General features: G+C 36.1%; 1 protein-coding gene across 11 annotated transcripts in view; it reads left to right on the top strand.

Moving 5' to 3' along the window:
• The window catches only part of DLG1 (discs large MAGUK scaffold protein 1), a 287859-nt gene that overhangs the window by 191420 nt on the left and 72293 nt on the right, over positions 1-24146 (top strand). For all 11 annotated transcript variants that reach the window (XM_082839777.1, XM_082839778.1, XM_082839775.1 and 8 more), the window contains one exon: positions 14016-14118. In XM_082839777.1, the coding sequence (XP_082695903.1) occupies positions 14016-14118 (103 nt within the window). The remainder of the gene's footprint in view (positions 1-14015; positions 14119-24146) is intronic.

Here is a 24146-nt window from a genome sequence, read left to right as displayed (position 1 = left end):
TCTGTCCTTCTTGAACTCCTATGAGAGAGGACATTACCATTCTGTTCTCCATGTCTTTTAATCCCAATTTCATATTTATCAACTCTATCTCCTTGTACTTAATTTCAGTCAGATCTGTTTTCTAGCTCATAAATTTTCTTCATCTGTGTCTAATCTGCTCTTTAGGCTAAAACTAACTTTTTCATTTCAAAGTACCATTTTCTTTCTAGAAGTTCTTTCTAATTCTTTTTCAAATCTTCCTTGGTGGTTTTGCGGGAGTCTTGATTAAAGTTTCTTATGTTCTTTTAGGTTTTTCTTTTAAACCTATTTATCTTACACAGGCATACCTTGAAGATATTGCAGGTTCAGTTCCAGACCACCACCAAAACAGATATTACAATAAAGCAAGTCAAACAAATATTTTGGTTTCCCAGTACATGTAAAACTTATAATTATACTATATTGTAGTTTATTAGATTAGCATTATATCTTAAAAAACAATGTCCATACCTTAATTTTAAAAATACTTTATTGCTAAAAAATGCTAACCATCATCTGAGCCTACAGAAAGTCATACTCTTTTTGCTGGTGGAGAGTTTGAAATATTGCAAGAATTATTAAAATGTGACAGAGACACGAAGTGAGCAAATGCTGTTGGAAAAATGGCACCAATAGACTTGCTCAAAGCAGGGTTGCCACAAACCTTCAATTTGTAAAAAATGCAAAGTACAATAAAGTGAAGCACAGTAAAATGAGATAAGCTTGTATTCTATAAATAATAGTCCTGTTTTCTGAAGTTTGTAGGTATCTAATACATGTTACTTTATGGTGACTTACAGTACATTGTTTTCCTATGTTCTGAATTTTTCATTGTGAACTTAATGTCAGTAGTACTTTATGTACTTCACATGTGGGTATTCAGTGCTGCCTGAATTGGGGAGTGGTATTCTTTGAAAAATATCTTAAGTCGATTGTGGTAGACTTGGGAGCATCATTCTTATCATCATTTTTCCATTGAGAAAACTGAAGTTTAAAGGGTGATTTGCTCATAGTAGCTAATAAAACCTAATAAGTGGTATAGGCAGGATTTACCTTAACCACTATATTATGCTACGTCATTTTGTTTTTTTTTTTCTTTTTTTTTTTTTTTTGGTACGCGGTCCTCTCACTGCTGTGGCCTCTCCCGTTGCGGAGCACAGGCTGCGGACGCGCAGGCTCAGCGGCCATGGCTCACGGGTCCAGCCGCTCCGCGGCATGTGGGATCCTCCCGGACCGGGGCACGAACCCATGTCCCCTGCACCGACAGGCGGACTCTCAACCACTGCGCCACCAGGGAAGCCCGTCATTTTGTTTTTAATTAAAAATTTAAGTAATGCTTTCTGAAATTTTGGGATCTGAGATATAGGGATAAAACCTATATCCTGGGTCAGCAATGCTATTCAGTATTGATAACTATTTGAAATCATTTTTTCAATATAAAGTAAAGAAAATCAGAAAGTACTCTTCAAACTGAAGATACATGTGGCTGGAACATGATAGGAAAAGCATTCCAAAAATTGGATCTTTTATTGCAGTTTTCAGATTGCAGTCCCTCTTGCCACCTGATCCTTCCCTGCATATACTTAGACATATCATCATATTCCTGCAACCTACCTTTTTGAGGATCCTTTATAGTTCAAGATAGACTGAGTCTAAGACAGAAAGAAGGTGGCTAATCATTTACAAAAGAAGTAGAGCTCTTTCTGGTTTTAGCTGTTCTGAGATATTGGTATAACTAACTGATATTTGAATGAAAGTCTTGGGAATTTGAGTCTTCAAATAAGCTATGGTACTTTGTTAAGGATTATAGTACTACAATTTTAGAAAATAAAGGAAATTATTAATATGCAGTGCAAGTAAATGAAAATTGTACCCATATGCTTCAGGCTACAGCAACTAAAATAGCATAGTACCACCCCAAAATAGTGATTATTGGAACAGAACTGTGAAGCAGAAATACACCTTAGTTACAGTGTTAGAATGTTGAGGGCCTTAAGAGACCATCACTCTTAACCATAACAACCAAAACCATCTGGATAAGTTTAGAAAAACTAAACTCATCAGAGAACTGAGGATTCAAAGTGACCTAAGTAAAGTAACTTCCAGATAGTAACTAGCCCTACATAGAAGAGAAGACACCCATGGCAGCTGCTCCTTTGGAAGAGCGGTGGGAGAAAGAGAAGGGTTAGACGGGGATAGCGAGGAACCAGCCAAACTTTACCCCAACATGTAATGGCCTCAGTGGACTGGTGAAACTGATAAAAAATTCTGGGAAGCCGCAGAGCAAGTCCTTACCTACCTGCCAACTCTTTTCCATGGGTCTTCACTAAGACCTCAGAGCTTGTAAACCGAAGGTTGTGAAACAACAGGGAATTAAGAAAAAGTTATTACTGAGTCATGCAGAGCATCCCAAAATACAAGGCACCTGCCAGTAAATAGGGGACCTTGAGCAGAAGATCTGTGAAAACTAATCTCAGCAACTCCGTACTTTGAGCTGCTCAGGGATGAGAGTGGGGCAAGAAAGCTGAGAAAAAGCCCTCTGAGGCAGTGTGGACAGAGATACCTCCAAGAAATAGCAAGCCTGGGACAGGTCTAGAGAGCAAAGAAAACTTACCAGCAACCTCAGAAGCTGGCAGCAGGGTTATAAAGGTGTATGTTTGTGTGTGTCTCTGTGTGTGTGTGTGTGTGTGTGTGTGTGTGTGTGTGTGTGTGTGTGTGTGTGTAATGAGATGAGATCTTTACACCAGTAAAGGGAATTTTACCAGTGCTCATAGCCTAAGCATCTCAGAAAGAAAAGTCTTAATTCTGCTCTCAAAACATTTGAAACTAAACTTAAAGCTACAACAAAATCCAGTAGCAGCTCAACTATAGATCATATAGATACAGCTGCCCCACTCTAGTGGCCTGGCACAAGGATTATTCCCAATTCTGGAATTAAATATTATTTATTTTTTATTTCAACCTCTACTGTTATTTTATCCAAAGTGTCTACTTTATAATTAAAAATTACAAAACATGCAAAAAAGAAAGAAAAGCTGGTTGTCAAGACAAAACAGTATAAGTAACTTGAGAAAAAGCTCAGATGTTGGATTTATCAAACAGGTATTTTAAAATAAGATAAAATGATGATGATAAAAATACTAAAGGATATAGGAGTAAAGGTAGACAATATGGATGATAAGATGGGAGAATTTCAGCAAAGATATAGAACATATGAAAAATGAGTCACATGGAATTGCTAGAAATTTTTTTTTTAACTATCACAAGTGAAAATTTTGTCTGAAAGGCATAACAGCACACTGGAATCTGAAGAGGGAAGAATCAGTGAATTTGAACATAGGTCAAAGAAAATTTCCAAACTTAAACGTAAATCAGGAGGGGTGGAGGGAAAATCAGGGAATAAAAGTAGACCAGAGCATCCAAGGTCTATGGAAGTAAAGAGGAGATGTCAGACAATAAAGAGGAGACAGAATCTTTGAAGACATAATGACAAAGAACTTTCAAAAACTGATGAAAGATATCAACCCACAGATCTGTGAAGCACAGCAAAGCCAAGGCAGAATACATGCAAAGGAAACCAGACCTAGATACATTGTAAAGTGCTAGAAAGCTATGCTAAAGAGCACATGTTAAAAGTAAACATAGAAACACATTACATATATAGGAACAGTACAAATGACAGCTGGATCCTCACTGGAAATATTAGAAGACATAAAGGAATGGAACAGTATCTTTAAAGTGGTGAAAGAAAAAACCTTCAACGTAGAATCCTATATCTCCTGAAATTAGTCATCAGAAATGAAGTTGAAATAAAGACATTTTCAAACAGACAGTATATCTTAGAGAAGTTGTTCTTGACAGACCTACAAGATATACTAGAAGAAATTGTTCTGGTTAAAGAGAAATTATATCAGATGGAACCTAAATCTGCAGACAGGAAATAAGAATAACAGAAGGGGTAAATACCTGGATAAGTATAAAAGGTACATTTTTTAGGAAATAATTTTACATGTTTCATTATAAGATGATTGGCTCTTTAAAACAAAATAACTTCATCGTATTGTGTGAGTTATGGCATATGTAGAAGTAAGATATAAGGCCACCAAAGCACAAATAGAAAGGGGGAGGATGGTTCTTATACAGTTTGAGAAGTGGTGTAAAATTAATTGAAAGTAGCCTGTGATAATTTATACTTGCATGTTATAATCTCTAGAGGAAACACTAAAAATACTCCAAAAGGGTATAGTTTATGTAAGTCAATACAGGAAATAAAATGAAATATGAAAAAATACATGCTTCCTCCAAACAAAGGTAGGAAAGGAAGAAAAGACAAGGTAGAAAAAAGCAGTGCCAAGGTGTGAGGTTAAAATGCAACTATATTAATATCTACATTATAGTTAGCACTTTAAGATGCAGAAACTGTCAGCTTGGTTCAAAAAAACCAAGACCCAAATATAGACCCTTTGTCAGAAATTCACTTTAAATATAAAGATTCATATGTTGTAAGTAAAAGAATAGAAGAAATTATGCTATATAAACAACATATGAAAGATGGTGTGACTATATTCATATGAGACAAAATAGACTTCAAGGCAAATGGTGTTATTACTGAGAGATTTTATATAAGGAAAGCATCATTTCTTCAAGAAGACATAACAGCCCTCATTGTGCATGTACCTAGTAATCCTTTCAAAGCACATAAAGCAAAAATTCCCAGAACTAAAGAGAGAAATGGACAAATCTACAGAGTTGGGGATTTAAACACCCTCTTCTATAACTGGTAGAATAAGTAGAGGAAAGAAGAAAATAACTTTAGCCTTACCACTCATCATCTATAAAAATTAACTTGAAATGGATTGTAGAACTAAACTTCTAGTAAAAAACATACAAGAAAATCTTAGTGAACTTGGATTAGTCAAAGATTTCTTAAATGGTACCAAGGGACCAAGTCAGTCCAGTGGTGAAAGGGAAGTCTTTTTAATAAATGCTGAAACAGCTGGATATCTTTATGGAAAAATACAAATTTCAACTCAGTCTTACTCCAGATATAAAAATTAACTCTAGATGATTATAAATCTTATAAATCTAAGTGTGAAGCCCAGAGCCATAATCCTCCTGGAAGAAAACATAGAAGGATATCTTTGCAACCCTGAGGTAGGCGACAGTTTCTTGGACAAGATATGTTAAACACTAACCATAAAAAAATGTGCCATTAAGAAACCAAATAGGCAAGCTATACAATGGGAAAAAATATTCCCAGTACATATATCTCACAAAAAACTTATATCCAGAATATATAAACATCTCCCACAAAGCAGCAGTGAAAGGTGAGTAACTCAATTTAAAAATGAGGGGACATTTCCCTGGTGGCGCAGTGGTTAAGAATCCACCTGCCAATGCAGGGGACACAGGTTCAATCCCTGGTCCGGGAAGATCCCACACGCCACGCCGCAAAGCAACTAAGCCCATGCACCACAACTACTGATCCTGTGCTGTGTAGCCTGCGAGCCACGACTACTGAGTCTGTGTGCCACAACTACTGAAGCCCACATGCCCTAGAGCCCACACACCGCAACTATGAAGCCCGTGCCCTCTAGGGCCCGCATGTCGCAACTGCTGAGCCCACGTGCTGCAACTGCTGAAGCCCACGCAGCTGGAGCCTGTGCTCTGCAACCAGAGAAGCCATCGCAGTAAGAAGACCGTGCACCACAACAAAGAGTAACCCCTACTTGCTGCAACTAGAGAAAACCCACGTGCAGCAATGAAAACCCAACGCAGCCAAAATAATAATACTAATAAATGAGCAAAAGACGTAAACAGATATTTCACAAAACAAGGTGTATCAGTGGCTTATAAACACATGAAAATTTACTTAACATTAGGCATCAGGGCAATGCAAAAAACACAATGAATAAGCAAAACAGGGTTAGAGGAATTTTGGTGGGAGCAATGTCACTTTTTTACATCTTGATTGTGGCGGTGGCTATACAACATACACAGTTGTCAACACTCTTACCTGTAAACTAAAAACGATTACTCTATTGAATGTAAATTATGCCTAAGTAAAAACATTTTTAAAGCCATAGTGAAATACCATATCCTATCCAGTTGAATGGCTAAAGAAAAAATAATGATGACAACAAACATTAGAGAGGATGTGGAGCAGTTATAACTCTTATTCTTTACTGGTGGGCATGTAAAACTACACAACCACTACAAGAACTTTTGGGGAAGTTTTAAAGAAATTATACATACACCTAACCTTATCACCCAGATTTTATCCAAGAAATCTTATGTTTACACTATAACAGGAATGTTCATAATAGCCTATCCATAATAAAACTCAAACAGCATGGATGACATTAAAACACATCATGTTGAGTAAAACAGAACACACCACAAAAATACATACTGTATGATTCTAATTATAATCATGTGCAGGCAACACTAACTTGTATTGATAAGTCAGAACGTGGTTGCCGCTAATTGTCCTATTATAAAAGAGGCATAATGGAGATTTCTGGGTTGGTTGATGGAAAAGGTATGTTTGGGGTTTTAGTTTCATGGGCATATACAGTTGTCAAAAATCCTTCCAACTGAACTGTTTAAATTTGTACATTTTATTGCTTGTAAGTTATACTGTAATTTAAGTTTTAAAAATAATTTACAGTATAAGGGCAAATTAGTGATAAGGAATGAATTTTTAAAAAATAAATGTTGGAGAAATTAGCTAGTTGCTTAGCGGAATAAAATTAGCTTAGAGCCTCACTTCACACCTTGTGTCAAAATTAATTCTCAGTTGGCTTAGAGGTATGTGTGAAAAACTCAAAACAAAAATATATGTTTTTTAAATTGTCCATGTGGGACCTCTTTATGTGGGTTACTGTCACACTGCTAGAATATGTTACTCTGACGAACACAACGTGGTTCACCCAGAACTTTCCCAATTTTAGCACTGAAAGCCCCATGTCTGGAAACCCCTTTAGGCTAAGTTTTAAAACTGAAAGACCCAGACCCTCCCAACCAGTTGCTTGCCCTAATGTTACTGTAAGTTAAATTCAGCCTTCTGTTTGTCAGTATACATCCATTATCTTAAATATTTTAATGGTTACTAAGCTGCTCTAGGGAAATACCCTAGGGAAATACCCTGAGAAGCAATAGGAAAGACCTTAGGAACAAGAGAAAAACATGAGAAAAGATATTCTAAAATAAAACCCAGAAACACTTATTTAAGTACCTCTTTACACAAAATATAGCTATTTTCAGTCTTCAGCTTGTATCAGGATAACCTCAAGGCGTTATTAAAAAACAGATTCCTAGATTCCATCCCCAAAGTTTCTGATTCAGTATGACTTGGATAGGATCTGAAAATTTATATTTCTTACAAGTTTCCATGAGATACTGATGTTGGGGCTCCTGGGACCAAACCTTGTGAACCACTGTTCTAAAGACATCCCTGTTATTGATGTTCTTTTTTTTTTTTTTTTTTTTTTTTTTTTTTTTTTTTTGCTGTATGCGGGCCTCTCACTGTTGTGGCCTCTCCCTTTGCGGAGCACAGGCTCCGGACGCGCAGGCTCAGTGGCCATGGCTCACGGGCCCAGCCGCTCCGCGGCATGTGGGATCTTCCCGGACCAGGGCACGAACCCGTGTCCCCTGCATTGGCAGGCGGACTTTCAACCACTGCGCCACCAGGGAAGCCCGATGTTCTTAATGATAACCCACATTACTGAGAAAAGCATAAATATTTGGGAAGGCAGGGAAATAAATAATAATTTTTATAAAATATTCCCTTTGATATATTTAATTTTGTTGAAGAAAGAAGCTTTTTAAGTCAAGATTTATTATTGTACAGATGTTGGACAGTGCATTTTTCACTATGGTATAAATGGAAATATTACTGTTATTTCCAATGATGACAAGCATAGGGCAGGATATAGTTGATATTCCCTGAAAATTTAGAAACATGGAAAGTGACCCAAGAGAGTTCAACAGAAATTCTCTCCTTCATAAAAACAGTGAGAAAAGTGGCCAAAATTGTTTTTAGAATAAACTTTTTCAGAACTCTAGAAATTAACCAAAGACTGACAGCCATTCAGGAAGTGTTTACTCAAAAAAAAAAAAAAAATTGCTGAATCTCTGTAAGAATGAGCTTTGTAGAATTTTAATTTGCCTAAGTCCCATCCCTGGCTCTCTATCACCACATTAGCCTTGAAAAATAGCCCACCTTTTCAGTGAGAACCAGTGGCCCAACAGCCACTAGAGAGAGCAAAATGGTGGTAGAATGTTCAGAGCTTCTTTTCCAAAGAACTGTCATAATTTGACCTGTCTGGTGGGTTCTTGGAACATCCTATTTGAAAGGTTCCCTGTATTTGACCTGATTCAAAGCTCCACCAGTGCAAAAGCCTTCTCCCTTGGGGTAATTGCAAAAACAATTACAGGCATATTATGGCTGCCTGAGACATTGGTAACAGTTGGGGCAAACAGTAGACTAATCAAAAACTTAAAAGGAAAAGCTAAGGAGTGAACTCTCCATGGGACCTTTGAAAAGCTCTTATACTTTGGAATCTAGGAGGACACATGCATGGTCTTGGGTTGTGTGCCTGCTCAGGAAAGACCTGAAAAGGCCCTAAACTCTCACCTCTGGCTGACCATGAGACTCTGTGCAAGAAGGAAGTGAAGATTAAGGCAGAATCATCAGTTGCCTAGCTGATTGTTGAAGGCATTACCCAACATGCGCACATTTAATGCAGTCTCTGTCCAGTCATTAACTGACCACTCTGCTAATCAGGCAGACACTTCACTGGCACATACAACAAAGAATACAAGCCTTACAGAATTCAGAAAAGTCACCAAACAACTACTATAACAAACAGCAGTAATATCAAGCCCTGGGTAGGAGGACAGATCTTATACCCAGAATTGCTACTTTATATATTATTTTAAATGTCCGGTTTTCAGTAAAAAATTGAGACATGCAGCAAAACAAGAAAATACACCCGGGGGAAAAGCAATCAGTAGAAACTGTAAGGAAGCCCAACACTATACTACTAGACAAAGATTTTAAATCAGATATTTTAAATATATTCTAAGAACTAAAGGAAACCATGTCTAAAGAATGTAAGGAAAGTATAGGAACAATAACGCACCAAGTAGAGTATGTCAATAAAGAGATTTCTTTTATGAAAAAGAAACAAACAGAAATTCTGGTGTTGAAGAGTACAATAACTGAAATGAAGGGAAAAAAAATCCTCTAGACAAGTTCAACAGCAGATTTGACCTGGCAAAAGAAAAAAATCCACCAACTTGAAGATATGTCCGTTAAGACTACCCAGGCTGAAGAACAGAAAGAAAAAAGAATTAAGAAAAATTGTCAGAGGCTCAAAGACCTGTGGGGATACCATCAAGTGTACCAATGTATGTATAATGAAGTCAGAATGACAAGAGAGAGAGAAAGAGGCAGAAAGAATATTTGAATAAATAATGGCAAAAAACTTCCCAAATTTAATGTACACATCTGAGAAGCTCAGTGAACTACAAGTAGAATAAACTTGAAGAGATCCTCACCACAGATAAATCATAATCAAATATCAAAAAACAAAGGGAGAATCCTGAAAGCAAAGAAAAATCACTGATTACAGGGAATCCTCACTAAGATTAACAGTTGATTTCTTGTCAGAATCATGGAGGCCAGAAGGCAATTCTGAAAGAAAAAAGCCATTGTCCCAGGTTTCTACACCCAGTCAAACTATCCTTCAGAAACGAAGGACAGATCTGAGTCCCAGGTAAACAAAAGCTAAGGAAGTTATTAATCTCCTTAACTTCTCTTATAGACAGTAAACCTGCCCTACAAGGAGTACTAAAGAGCATCTCATCCCTCAGACCAGAAAGAAAGGACATTAGAGAGTAGCCCAAATCCATATGAAGAAGTAAAGAGCACTGTTAAAAGTAACTATATAGGTAAATGTAAAACAGCATAAGTGCATTTTTTGTTTGTAACTCTTTTTTTTCTCCTTTATAATTTAAACAACAACTAAATAAAGCAATAATTTTAAATCTGTGTTGATGGGCACACACATACTGTATAAAGATGTAATTTATATGACAGTAGTATCACAGGGAGTATAGAGGGCACAGAATTATAAGAGCAGAGTTTTTATATACTATTGAAACTAAGTTGGTGTTAATTCAGAGTAAATGGTTATAAAATGTTAATTATGATCTAGAGAAACCACTAAGCAAATAACTCAAAATATATATAATTTTTTAAAGGGTATTAAGATAGTACAGTGGAAAATACCTATTTTACAAAAGAAGTTAGTAATGGAGGAATAGAGGAACAAAAAAGACAAGGTGTGAAGAAAACAAATAGCAAAATGGATGGCATAAATCTTTTTTTTTCGATAAATTACATTGAAGGTAAATGGGTTAAATACTCCAACTAAAAGACAGATATTGACAGGGTAGATTTAAAAAGATCAAATTATATACTTTCTACAACAGACACACTTTAGATTCAATCTTCGTTGAAAGTAAAAGGTTGAAAAAGATATGCTATGCAAACAGAAACCAAGAAACACATAAAATGGCTATACAAGTATCAAACAAAGTAGACTTTAGGAAAAAAATTATTTCTCAAAATCTAAGGACATTTTATAATATATGTGTTATATAGATTATGTGTGATATATAGTTATACATATTGTGTAATTGTTGATAAATTTCTAGAAAGACATAAACATTTGAAACTGACTCAAGAAGAAATGGAAACTATAACTGTAGACCTGTAACAATTAAGGAGATTGATAATCAAAACTTCCCACAAAGGAAAAAACCCAGGACCAGATGGCCTCACTAGTGCGATCTATAGAACGTTTAAAGAAGAATTAGCACCATTCACAAACTCTTCCCCCAAAAGGGAATAGGTGTGAAGAACACTTCCCAACTCATTCTACAAGGCCAATATTATTCTTATATCAAACAAAACAAAGACATCACAAGAAAAGAAAACTACAATATCCCTTATGAATTTATATGTAAAAATCCTCAACAAAATAGCCATGTGGATTCAGCAGCATAAAAAAAGGATTGTACACCAGCATTAAAAAAGGATTATACCCCATAACCAAGTGGAATTTGTCCAAGGAATGCATAGTTGGTTCAACACAGGGATAACCAAAGTAAAACACTGTGTTAATAGAGTTAAGGATATAAGCCACATGACCATCTCAACAGAAAAAGCTCCTGTCAAAAACCAACAGCTTGCATCATAAAAGCACCAAACAAATTAGGAATAGTAGAGAACTTCCTCAACCTGATAAAAGGTGTCTATGAAAAACTGATAACTTATGTCACACTAAATGCTGAAACACTGAAAGGTTTCCCTGTGAGATCAGAAACAAGACAGAGGTGTCCACTCATGCCACTTTCATTCAACATTGTGCTGGAGTTTCTAGATCGGGCAGTTAGGCAAGAAAAAGAAATAAAAGCTTTCTAGATTAAAAAGGAAGAAGGAAAATTATCTCTTATTTGCAGATGCCATGATCTTATATATAGAAAATCTTAGGAAATGCAAAAAAAAATCAGAGATAATAACCAAGCTCAGCAAGTTTGCAGGACAGAGAATCACTATACAAGAAACAGTTGTGTTTCTAATATACCAGAGTTGAACAACCTGAAAGTGAAATTAAGAAAATAATTTTATTTATAGTAGTATCAAAAAGAATAAATTTAACAAAGTGGATAAACAAAATATGGAATATCCATCCAATGGGGTATATGATTCAGCCATAATAAGTAACAAAGTACTAAAACAGGCTAAAACAAGGATGAACCATGAAAACAAGCTAAGTGAAGAAGCCAAACACAAATAGCCACATATTGTAATATTCCTTTTATATAAAATGTACAGAACAGACAAATCCTTAGAGTTAGAAAGAAGAATAGTGGTTGCCAGGGTCTAAGGGGAGAGGGAAGGGGGGAATGAATGCTAATGGGTAGTGGGTTTTTGGGGGGTGGGGGCTGATGAAAATGTTTTGGAATTAAAGCATGGTGATGGTTGCACATGCTTGTGAATGTACTGAAAAACACAAATTGTACACTTTAAAAGTTTGGATTTTATATAAATTGTATCTCCATAAAAAAGTGACCCTAAGTCTGTTTACATGATATGTTTCTCATACCAGGATTATATAAATTGTATCTCCATAAAAAAGTGACCCTAAGTCTGTTTACATGATATGTTTCTCAGTACCAGGATTTCTTCTAAAATATCCTTGATAATGTATTCCATTAAAATGTTTGGCGTTATTTAGGAACATTTTTAATTTGTAGTCTTGTTAACAAATTATTCTCCTTTGAATCTATGTAGGTTGTTTTCAGATCTTTTCTGTAGTAAAGGGATCCAGTGCTTAGGAATAATTCATTAAAAATTGTGATCTTTTCTAAAATAATCTATGAAAGTTTGTCTACCTTTTATATTCTCTAATTTTTTCTGCTAGAAATTAGGATTTTCTTTATGTTCAATATAGAACTATTTATACATTGTGTTCAGTTATTCTCTAATAAGATATTAAGCTAGAGATATTCTCTAATAAAACCACATTTTGTTACACTTGTTTAGATTAAGGTTTTTGGATCTTGATTTTCATTTAAGAGGTGTCTGTACATTTTAACTTAGTTACATAGTAATATCCTTTATAGATAATGTAAAACATCAGGTCTTTAAATGTTTTACATTAAACATTAAAAATGTTCTTTTATGTAAATTTTATGATCCCAGGAATTTCTGGGCTATAGTCAAATTTTCCAAAATTGGTATGTAATTTTTAACCGGTCTTAGATTAGACATCAATGAAGCAGGCTGTCATACTAAAATTGTGTGACAGTTCTTCTTTCCAAAAATATTCAGTAAAGGTCCCAAACATTGCTGTATATTTTTTTTTTTTTTTTTTGCGCGGTATGCAGGCCTCTCACTGCTGTGGCCCCTCCCGTTGTGGAGCACAGGCTCAGTGGCCATGGCTCACGGGCCCAGCCGCTCCACGGCATGTGGGATCTTCCCGGACCGGGGCACAAACCCGTGTCCCCTGCATCGGCAGGCGGACTCTCAACCACTGTGCTACCAGGGAAGCCCCCATTGCTGTATTTTATTCATTCATGGTTCTTAGGGAAAAAAGCCAACTTAAATATTTAAAGTTAATTACATTTAAGTTTAATGCTCACATTAATGTCCTATTAAGTTTTTCTTGTAGTGGAAAAGGTTCAGTCTCTAAAGATAGTGTACCTTGCAGCGTACTAGGTGCTGGCAGCCTTTCAGAAATAAGAATGAAGTTGCCTGTTCTTCTAGAGTGGGATTGATCACCTCATTAATTATTTTACCCAAGGAAGGTCCCTGTTTTAAAAAAAAGTCTTCTTGCTCATTTAATAACATTTACTGTGTTTAAATGTCAGTCCGTGAAATCTGAGCTATTTTAATACTTAAAGTAATTGCTTTCCTGTTACTCCAAAAGAATGGAAGCTTTAGTTTGGGAAAGGAAGGAAGAGAATTGAAACTGAGATGAGTAATAGTGAAAATGTGGCAGGAGTTGAAAGGATGCTGTAAACAAAATGAATTTCCCTCTCATTGCCTGAGTTACTGGTGAAATGAAATGTACAAAATGATGACACTTGCTGATTTTTCAAGTTGTCAAATTAAGGTACATTTCTCAAGAGATTGGTAGACAACCTTCTGGAACACTCAGGGGAAAATATTTTGGATTTGTTCACTTGACAAAGTGAAAAAATGAATATTTTAAGTGAATAAAATTGTTTTGATTGACTATACAATATATTTTTGTTCTACTGTATAACATTTTTAGTAAATCAGAACAAGAAAATATTTTAGTGATAAAGTAATTGCAAGTAATTTTTTTTAATCTATGCCTACTCAAAGAATAGGCTATTGTGATTTCTAATCAGTGTGATGATTTTCTTTCGAATTTAATATGTGGTTTGATTTACAGGTAAACAGTGTTGACCTCAGAACTGCCAGCCATGAGCAGGCAGCAGCTGCTTTAAAAAATGCTGGCCAAGCTGTCACAATTGTTGCACAATATCGACCTGAAGGTAATAAATTCTTGTTGTCTGTATTTATTTTTTATTTCAGTTTTTAGAAGTCTTCCTCTTAATAATGTTTAACTTCCCAAGCTTAACTTTCTTTTTATATTTTTGTCTGATTTATTAATCTGTTATTTGTTTAGTTTGAACTTAATTCACTCTCCAGATCAAAGAGTTTTTAATAGAATGTAGGAACTTGTATCTGCCAACTCTTTGAATATTTCTCTATTATTTGGATTAATTTTCAGGAGTTTATCTTTTTAAATGTGTCATCTCACCAAACACATACGTTTAAGTATACCTTTGACTAACTCAGTGGTTGAAAAGCAAAGATAGTAATTTTGCCAAAGAAAATTAGGTTATTTCAGTATTTTTTGACCTTTGAATTAGGTTATATTTATTAATAACAGGGTTTAAGATATGTTTCTAATAGCCTTTATTGTTACTTAAAGAGAAAGAATGTAAGTTTGAGATATGATATTTTTCTAAATAGTGAGGTATCATGGACTTGACCTTACCGAGTTCCTACTGGGAGAAGGTGATAATGGAAAATTTGAGGTCATATTAAACATACATAAAATTCTAGTTTACATCAACATAACCACTTCAGTAAAACCTAGGTGGAATTTAAAAAGCTTAAACACCCAAAAGAATACATAACACACTATTTAATGTTCATAAACAAGGTGAAGAAGGAAAGAATGATGCGACTAAAGGAGCCAGGTGAATCATTCTATGATTTAGCAGCTGTTACATGTATTATTCTTTTCTTGGAGTGGAATTTATTTCTGTAACAAAACCTAATATGTGTTTTACCTGATCAAAGTAGTATGTTGGGCATTGCTTGCTATTTCATAATATTTCTTATAAACCTCAGCATTCTAGGTTCAGTAACTGAACAACAATAAATTCATTTATGTAAGGGGTAAGTTCCAAATAAATCACATTAATAAGCAAATAGGGATTAATATATGAAGTCAGAATGCTAATTCATTAATTTTTGTGAGAAACAAAACTACCAGTGGGACTACACATGCTTTTATCTTCTGGCCAACACATTCTTGCCCAATAGGCATATTATACGGAAACAAAGTATAATCAGTGCTTGCTTAGTATTATAGAAAGCCTCTTATTTATATGTTTATGAGAAATATAGACTATTTAGGTATGATTAAGGGTAAGTCAATATCTGCTCCTTGACCTCCCCAGAAAACACACAAAAGCAACAAGGAAAATAAACACATATTTCTATCCATAAAGCTTCACTTTACATTAAGCAAAACTAAGAAGACAGGTGTAATACCTAGACAACAAAATACAGACAAAGGCTGCTTAAGCAGGTTAAGATCTGGCAAAAGCTACATGTAAAGAAGGGAAGAGTAAAAGCATGGAATGTTGAGAATGCTCAGTGGTAGCAGAACATAGAATATGACAGAAAATTGTACTTCCTAAAGGTGGGGGGCTTGTTTTTGAAGTATAAAAACATTATCCCTTGTTTATGGCAGGCCACATAAAATTGGAGTGAGCAAACTAGAGCGGAAGCCATCCTTGATGTGGTTTTGTTTAAAGGAAGTATTTGGTTAAAACAGTCTGTCAGATTATCTGATGCTATCAAGGCAGTCTTTTGGTTTTAAAGGCTGTAAAAATAACCTGTGCTTCCATCCCCACCCTGCACCCCAAACTTTCTGGTCCAGCCAACTCATTCAGTAATAAGCAATTTAAAAGGAACTAGCCTGGCATTCATACAAAGATATTAATAAGGAGACATGGAAACAAAAAGCAAAGCTTAGCAAGAGATAAAAGTTGTCACAAACATGCATTTACACACACACAAAAAAAATTGGCACGTATCAGATGAAACTTTGATTTTAATGTTCTTAAACAATTTATGCATTCACTTTTTTGAAAGAAGACCAGTAGATATGTAAAGAACTGTAGGAAGAGATGGCTTAACAACCAGAAGAGTTTAATTTTGAGCTAGCAGAACCCAGGAAAGAAGAAGAAAGCAAACCAATTTCTTAAATTGGAACATAAAGTCAAAGAGACACTGCAGAACAATCAATAGGGGACATAAAGGATACAATAGGAAAAGTAAACAAAATGAAATAGAAATGAAGAGAATTTTTAAAGGTTAGAGAGAAAAGACAGGCAATTATATATATATATTATATATATATTATATATATAATATATATATACTTTCATATATATACACACACACACACAGGATATACTTAATTAGACTTTCTGGAAAAAGTAAATTTTTTTAAAAGAAAAGAATAAATGCTTGCAATTATAATTCATTCAAGAAAACTACTAGATTAAAAAGAAGTAACTTTACATTGAAAAGACACAGCATGATAAAAAATTAACTCAGAATGGTCAAAATTCAGACATATTCTGGTTAATTTTTATCAAGAAAGAATCTTGTGGAGTATTGGTTCAAGATGGCGGAGTAGAAGGACGTGTGCTCACCTCCTCTCGCAAGAGCACTGAAATCACAACTGCTGAACAACCATTCACGGGAAGACACTGGAACCCACCAAAAAAGATATCCCACATCCAAAGACAAAGGAGAAGCCTCAGTGAGATGGGAAGGGGGAGCACAATCATGATAAAATCAAATCTCATGCCTGCCAGGTGGGGGAAGCACAAACTGGAGAACAATTAAACCACAGAAGTTCTCCCACTGGAATGAAGGTTCTGAGCCCCACATCAGCATCCCAGCCTGGGGGTCCAGCAACAGGACTAGCAATCTCCAGGGATTCTGGCTTTGACAGGCAGCAAGATTTGAGTGCAGGACTTCCACGGGACTGGGCAAAACAGAGACTCCACTCTTGGAGAGCACACACAAAATCTTGTGCACACCAGGACCCAAGGGAAAGGAGCAGTGACCCCATAGGAGACTGAACCAAACCTACCTGCTAGTGTTGGAGGGTCTTCTGCAGGGGCAGGGGGCGACTGTGGCTCACCAAGGGGAACAAGGGCACTGGCAGCAGTAGTTCTGGTAAGTACTCATTGACGTGAACCCTCCCTCAGGCCACCATTAGCCCCACCAAACAGCCTGTAGGCTCCAGTGCTGGGTTGCCTCAGGCCAAACAACCAACAGGGAGGGAATACAGCCCCACCCGTCAGCAGACAAGTGGATTAAAATTTTGCTGAGCAAGGCTTTGCCCACCAGAGCAAGACCCATTTCTACCCACCACCAGTCCCTCCCATCAGGAAGCTTGCACAGGCCTCTTAGCCTCATCCACCAGAGGGCAGACAGCAGAAGCAAGAAGAACTATAATCCTGCAGCCTGCAGAATGAAAACCACAATCCTAGAAAGTTAAACAAAATGAAAAGGCAGAGGATTATGTCGCAGGTGAAGGAACAAGATAAAATCCCAGAAAAACAACTAAATGAAGTGGAGATAGGCAACCTTCCAGAAAAAGAATTCAGAATAATGATAGTGAAGATGATCCAGAATGGAGGCAAAGATTAAGAAGATGAAAGAAATGTTTAACAAAGACCTAGAAGAACTAAAGAACAAACAAAAAAATGAACGATACAATAACTGAAATGAAAAATACACTAGAAGGAATCAATAGCAGAAGAACTGAGGCAGAAGAACTGATAAGTGACCGGGAAGACAGAATTGTGGAAATCATTGCTGCAGAACAGAATAAGGAAAAAAGAATGAAAAGAAATGAAGACAGCCTAAGGACAACATTGAACACACCAACATTCGCATTATAGGGGTCCCAGAAAGAGAAAAGAGAGAGAAAGGACCTGAGAAAATATTTGAAGAAGTAATAGCTGAAAACTTCCCTAACATGGGAAAGGAAACAGTCAACCAAGTCTAGGAAGCACAGAGAGTCCTAGGCAGGATAAACCCAAGGAGAAACACACCGAGACATGTAGTAATCAAATTGACAAAAAGTAAAGACAAAGAAAAATTATTTGAAAGCAACAGGGGAAAAATGACAACATACAAGGGAACTCCCATTAAGTTATCAGCTGATTTCTCAGCAGAAACTCCGCAAGCCAGAAGGGAGTGGCATGATATATTTAAAGTGATGAAAGGGAAGAACCTACAACCTACAACCAAGAATACTCTACAACCAAGAATACTGTACCCAGTTCTCATTCATATTTGACAGAGAAATCAAAAGCCTTACAGACAAGCCAAAGCTAAGAGAATTCAGCACCACCAGACCACTTTGCAACAAATGCTAAAGGAACTCCTCTAGGCAGGAAGGAGACTAGCAACTTTAAAAAAAAAAAAAAAAAGCCTTGTACATATAGACTGTTATATCAAAACCTCATGGGAACAGCAAGCCCCAAAACTACAATAGATACACACACAAAAAAAGAAAAAGCAACTCAAACACAGCACTAAAGATGGTCACCAAACCACAAGAGAAGAGAACAAAAGAGGAAGGGAAGAAAAAAGACCTACAAAAACAAACCCAAAACAGTTAAGAAAATGGCAGTAGAAATACACATATCGATAATTACCTTAAATGTAAATGTATTAAATGCGCCAACCAAAAGACATAAACTGGCTGAGTGGATACAAAAACAAGACCCATATATACACAGTCTGCGAGAGACCTACCTCAGACCTAGGGACACATACAGACTGAAAGTGAGGGGATGGAAGAAGGTACTCCATGCAACTGTAAATCAAAAGAAAGCTGGAGTAGCAATACTCACGTCAGACATAATAGACTTGAAAGACTGTTATAAGAGACAAGGACACTATGTAACAATCAAGGCATCAATCCAAGAAGAAGATATAACAATTGTAAATATGTATACACCCAACATGGGATCACCTCGATATATAAGGCAAATACTAACAGCCATAAAGGGAAAAATTGACAGTAACACAATAATAGTGGGGGACTTTAACACCCCACTTTCATCAGTGGACATATCCAGACAGAAAATAAATAAGGAAACACAGGCCTTAAATGACACATGAGACCAGATGGACTTAATTGATATCTGTAGAGCATTCCATACAAAAGAACCAGAATACACATTCCTCTTAAGTGCACACAGAACATTCTCCAGGATTGCCCACATGCTAGGACACAAGGCGAGCCTCAGTAAATTTAAGAAAATTGAAATCTTATCAAACATCTTTTCCAATCACAATGCTATGAGATTAGAAATAAACTACAAAAAAAACCTATAAAAAACACAAACACGTGGAGGTTAAGCAATATGCTACTAAACCACCAGTGGATTGCTGAAGAAATCAAGAAAGAAAAAAATACCTAGAGACAAATGAAAATGAAAGCGCAATGATAAAATACCTGTGGGATGCAGCAAAAGCAGTTCTAAGATGGAAATTTATAGCAATACAATCTTACCTCAGGAAAGAAGAAAAATCTCAAGTAAACAACCTAACCTTACATCTGAAGGAACTAGAGAAAGAAGAACAAACAAAACCTAAAGTTAGTAGAAGGAAAGAAATCATAAAGATCGGAACAGAAATAAATGAAATAGAGACAAAACAATAGCAGTGATCAATGAAACTAAAAGCTGGTTCTTTGAAAAGATAAACAAAATTGATAAATCTTTAGCCAGACTCATCAAGAAAAAAAGGGAGAGGACGCAAATCAATAAAATTAGAAATGAAAAAGGAGAAGTTACAACTGACACCACAGGAATACAAAGCATCATAAGAGACTACTGCAGGCAACTATATGCCAATAAATGGACAACCTGGAAGAAATAGACAAATTCCTAGAAAGGTACAGTCTTCCAAGACTGAACCAGGAAGAAACAGAAAATATGAACAGACCAATCACAAGCACTGAAATTGAAACTGTGATTTTAAAACTCCCAACAAACAAAAGTCCAGGACCTGGTGGCCTCACAGGCAAATTCTATCAACACTTAGATAAGAGCTAACACCTATCCTTCTGAAACTGTTCCACAAAATTGCAGAGGAAGGAACACTCCCAAACTCATTCTATGAGGCCACCATCACCCTGATACCAAAACCAGACAAAGATACCACAAAAGAAAATTACAGGCTGATGAACATAGATGCAGAAGTCCTCAACAAAACATTAGCAAACTGAATCCAACAATACATGAAAAGGATTATACACCATGATCAAGTGGGATTTATCCCAGGGATGCAAGGATTTTTCAGTATCTGCATATCAATCATTGTGATATACCACATCAACAAATTGAAGAATAAAAACCATATGATCATCTCAATAGATGGAGAAAAAGCTTTTGACAAAATTCAGCACCCGTTTATGATAAAAAAAAAAAGAACTCTCCAGAAAGTGGGCATAGAGTGAACATACGTCAACATAATAAAAGCCATATACGACAAACCTACAGCTAATATCATACTCAATGGTGAAAAGCTGAAAACATTTCCTTTAAGATCAGGAACAAGACAAGGATGTCCACTCTTGCCACTTTTATTCAACATAGTCTTGGAAGTCCTAGCTATGGCAATCAGAGAAGAAAAAGAAATAAAAAGAATCCAAACTGGAGAAGAAGTAAAACTGTCACTGTTTGCAGATGACATGATACTTTATGTAGAAGATCCTACAGATGCTACCTACAGATGCTACCAGAAGACTACTAGAGCTCATCAATGAATTCGGTGAAGTTGTAGGTTACAAAATTAATACAGAAATCTGTTGCATTTCTATACACTAACAATGGAAGATCAGAAAGAGAAATTCAAGAAACAATTCCATTTACCATCACGTCAAAAAGAATAAAATACCTAGGAATAAACCTACCTAAGGAGACAAAAGACCTGTACTCCGAAAACTATAAGACACTGATGAAAGAAATAAAAGAATACTCAAACAGATGGCATGGATTGGAAGAATCAACACTGTCAAAATGGCTACTCTACCCAAGGCAATCTACAGGTTCAGTGCAATCCCTATCAAATTACCAATGGCATTTTTCACAGAACTAGAGTAAAAAATCTTAAAATTTGTATGGAGACACAAAAGACCCTGAATAGCCAAAGCAGTCTTGAGAAAGAAAAATGGAGCTGGAGGAATCAGACTCCTTGACTTCAGACTATACTACAAAACTACAGCATCAAAACAGTATGCTACTGATACACAAATAGAAATATAGATCAGTGGAATAGGATAGAAAGCCCAGAAATAAACCCATGCATCTATGGTTAATTAACCTACAACAGAGGAGGCAAGACTACACAATGGTGGAAAGACAGTCTCTTCAATAAATGGTGCTGGGAAAACTGAACAGATACGTGTAAAAAAATGAAATTAGGTCATTCTTTAACACCATACACAAAAATAAGCTCAAAATGGATTAAAGACCTAAACGTGAGACTGGACCCTATAAAACTCCAGAGGAAAACATAGGCAGAACATGCTCTGACATAAATCACAGCAATATCTTTTTTGAGCCATCTCCCAGAATAATGGAAATAAAAACGAAAATAAACAAATGGGACCTGATTAAACTCAAAATTCTTTGCACAGCAAAGGAAGCCATAAACAAAATGGAAAGACAACCCACAGATTTGGAGAAAATATTTGCAAATGATGTGACCAACAAGGGATTAGTCTCCAAAATTTACAAATAGCTCATGAGGCTTAATATCATCAAAACAAACAGCCCAATAAAAAAATGGGCAGAAGACCTAAATAGACATTTCTCCAGAGACATACAAATGGCCAAGAAGCACAGGAAAAGATGTTCAACATCACTAATTATTAGAGAAATGCAAATCAAAACTACAATGAGATATCACCTCATGGCAGTCAAAATGGCTATCAACAAAAAATCCACAAACAGTAAATGCTGGAGAGGGTATGGAGAGTTGGGAACCCTCCTACACTGTTGGTGGGAATGTAAATTGGTATAGCTATATGGAGAACGATATAGAGGTTCCTTAGAAAAGTAAAAATAGAGCTACCATATGACCCTGCAGTCCCACTCCTGGGCGTATATCCAGAGAAAAACATGGTCTGAAAGGGTACATGCACCCCAGTGTTCACTGCAGCACTGTTTACAGTAGCTAAGACATGGAAGCAACCTAAATGTCCATCAACAAAGGCTAAAGAAGATGTGGTACATATACATATGTATATGTGGTACATATATACAATGGAATATTACTCAGCTATTAAAAAGAATGAAATAGTGCCATTTGGAGCAACGTGGATGGATCTAGAGATTGTCATACTGAGTGAAGTAAGTCAGACAGAGAAAGAGAAATATCGTATAATATCCCTTATATGTGGAATCTAAAAGAAATGATACAAATGAACTTATTTACAAAACAGAAACAGATTTCACAGACTTAGAGAATGAACTTATGGTTACCTGGGGGAAAGAAGTAGGGGAAGGGATAGTTAGGGAGTTTGGGATCAACATGTACACACTGCTATATTTAAAATGGACAACCAACAAGGATCCTACTGTATAGCACAGGGAACTCTGCTCAATGTTATGTGGCAGCCTGGATGGGAGGGGAGTTTGCGGGAGAATGGATACATGTATATGTATGTCTGAGTCCCTTTGCTATGCACCTGAAACTATCACAACATTGTTAATTGTCTATATTCCAATATAAAATAGTTAAATTAGAAAAAAAAAGAAACTTCTGGAACCCAATAAAAATATTAAGTTATTAATAAGGAGGTAAAAATTGATTGCTAAAAGGAAGAACTGCTCTAATGCTTGGTGAGCATAGATCTGAACAAGGATTGTTAATTTTACCACTTTTATGTTTAGTGACTCTTAACTAAGCCTAATGTACCCCTGTATGCAGTAGGTATACTTGCCACTGATGGTTGTCAAGGGTGGGCTACCCTTTTCCTAGGATAGTTATTGCGTGGACCTAGGAATCTCTCTTTCAGATTATCTTTTTCTGTGCTTGTACTCTATTTTTTTTTCTTTTCCTCTTTTTTTGTGATTTCTGTACTTTTTTTCCTGTATGAATCTTTCTGATTGATACTTTTTCTTTAGTTGTGTTCAAAACTTTAAACTATTCTCATCTTGATGGAGCTACTTTTGTATCAAGGAGAATTTGCATTGTATGTTGATTATCCAGGTAGCTGCTATTTAGCAGACATCTTCTATGTTTCAAGGTTAGACCCTTATATTAATTAGTGTTGTGTATATATCTTTTTCTCCAAACATCTCCTCAACACCTGACTTTTTGTCCTGTTTGATTTCTCCAGGTGTATATCTCTTTAATGTTCAAAACTGACCATGACTGAAACAATTCTTTTACTCCCTCAGTAAATGGCACTTCCATTGATGGTTAAGCCAAAAGGCGAGGAGTCATCCTTGACTTCCCTCCCCTTTTCTCAACCTCTATGTCTCCGCCACTACCCTTACCAAACCCACTATCATATCTTACCTATTCTAATAGCCTCTAGCAAGTCTTCTTACTTCTTTCTTGACTTTCTCCAATCCATTCATCAGCCAAAATGATCTTTTTAAATACAAAGATTGGATTGTATCACTTTCTATTTAAAACACTTCCAATTATACTCTGAATAAAATCCAAAGCCTTTAATAGTGCCTGCAAGGCCCTGTGTGATTGAGCATAGCACAGTACATTTGGCTTCACTGCATGCCCTCTGTTCCTTCCTTTGCTCCTTCAGCTCTAACCACACAGGACTTCTTCTTTCAGACCCTTGATTACACCAGGTATTTTCCTAATTCTCTGTTCATTCTGTTTGTTCTTAGAATATTCTTTTCCCCTATTCTTTATATGATTGGCTCCTTCTCATAATTCCATTTGTCATAGCACTGTGACAATTTTTTTCTTTAAACAACTTAACACAGTTTATAATTGTTTGTTTATTTAGGTGCCTGTTGGCTTTTTGTTTATTTAAGCCTTGCTCTAGAGGCTTATGAAACACATAGCTATATCCCTACATACAGGTGATGATATAGAGTCAAATAACAAAGCTAGTAATAGCTAGGCTTCAGTCCCAGGTCTGTTGCCTTCAAAATCTAGATACTTTTCACTGGGAATATTTTGATGAGTGTTTAGTCTGGCAGTATTG

The sequence above is a fragment of the Leucopleurus acutus genome, assembly GCF_964270905.1.
Source record: "Leucopleurus acutus genome assembly, chromosome: 5".
NCBI classification, from domain to species: domain Eukaryota; kingdom Metazoa; phylum Chordata; class Mammalia; order Artiodactyla; family Delphinidae; genus Leucopleurus; species Leucopleurus acutus.
This window is presented reverse-complemented; position numbering and strand designations above follow the sequence as displayed.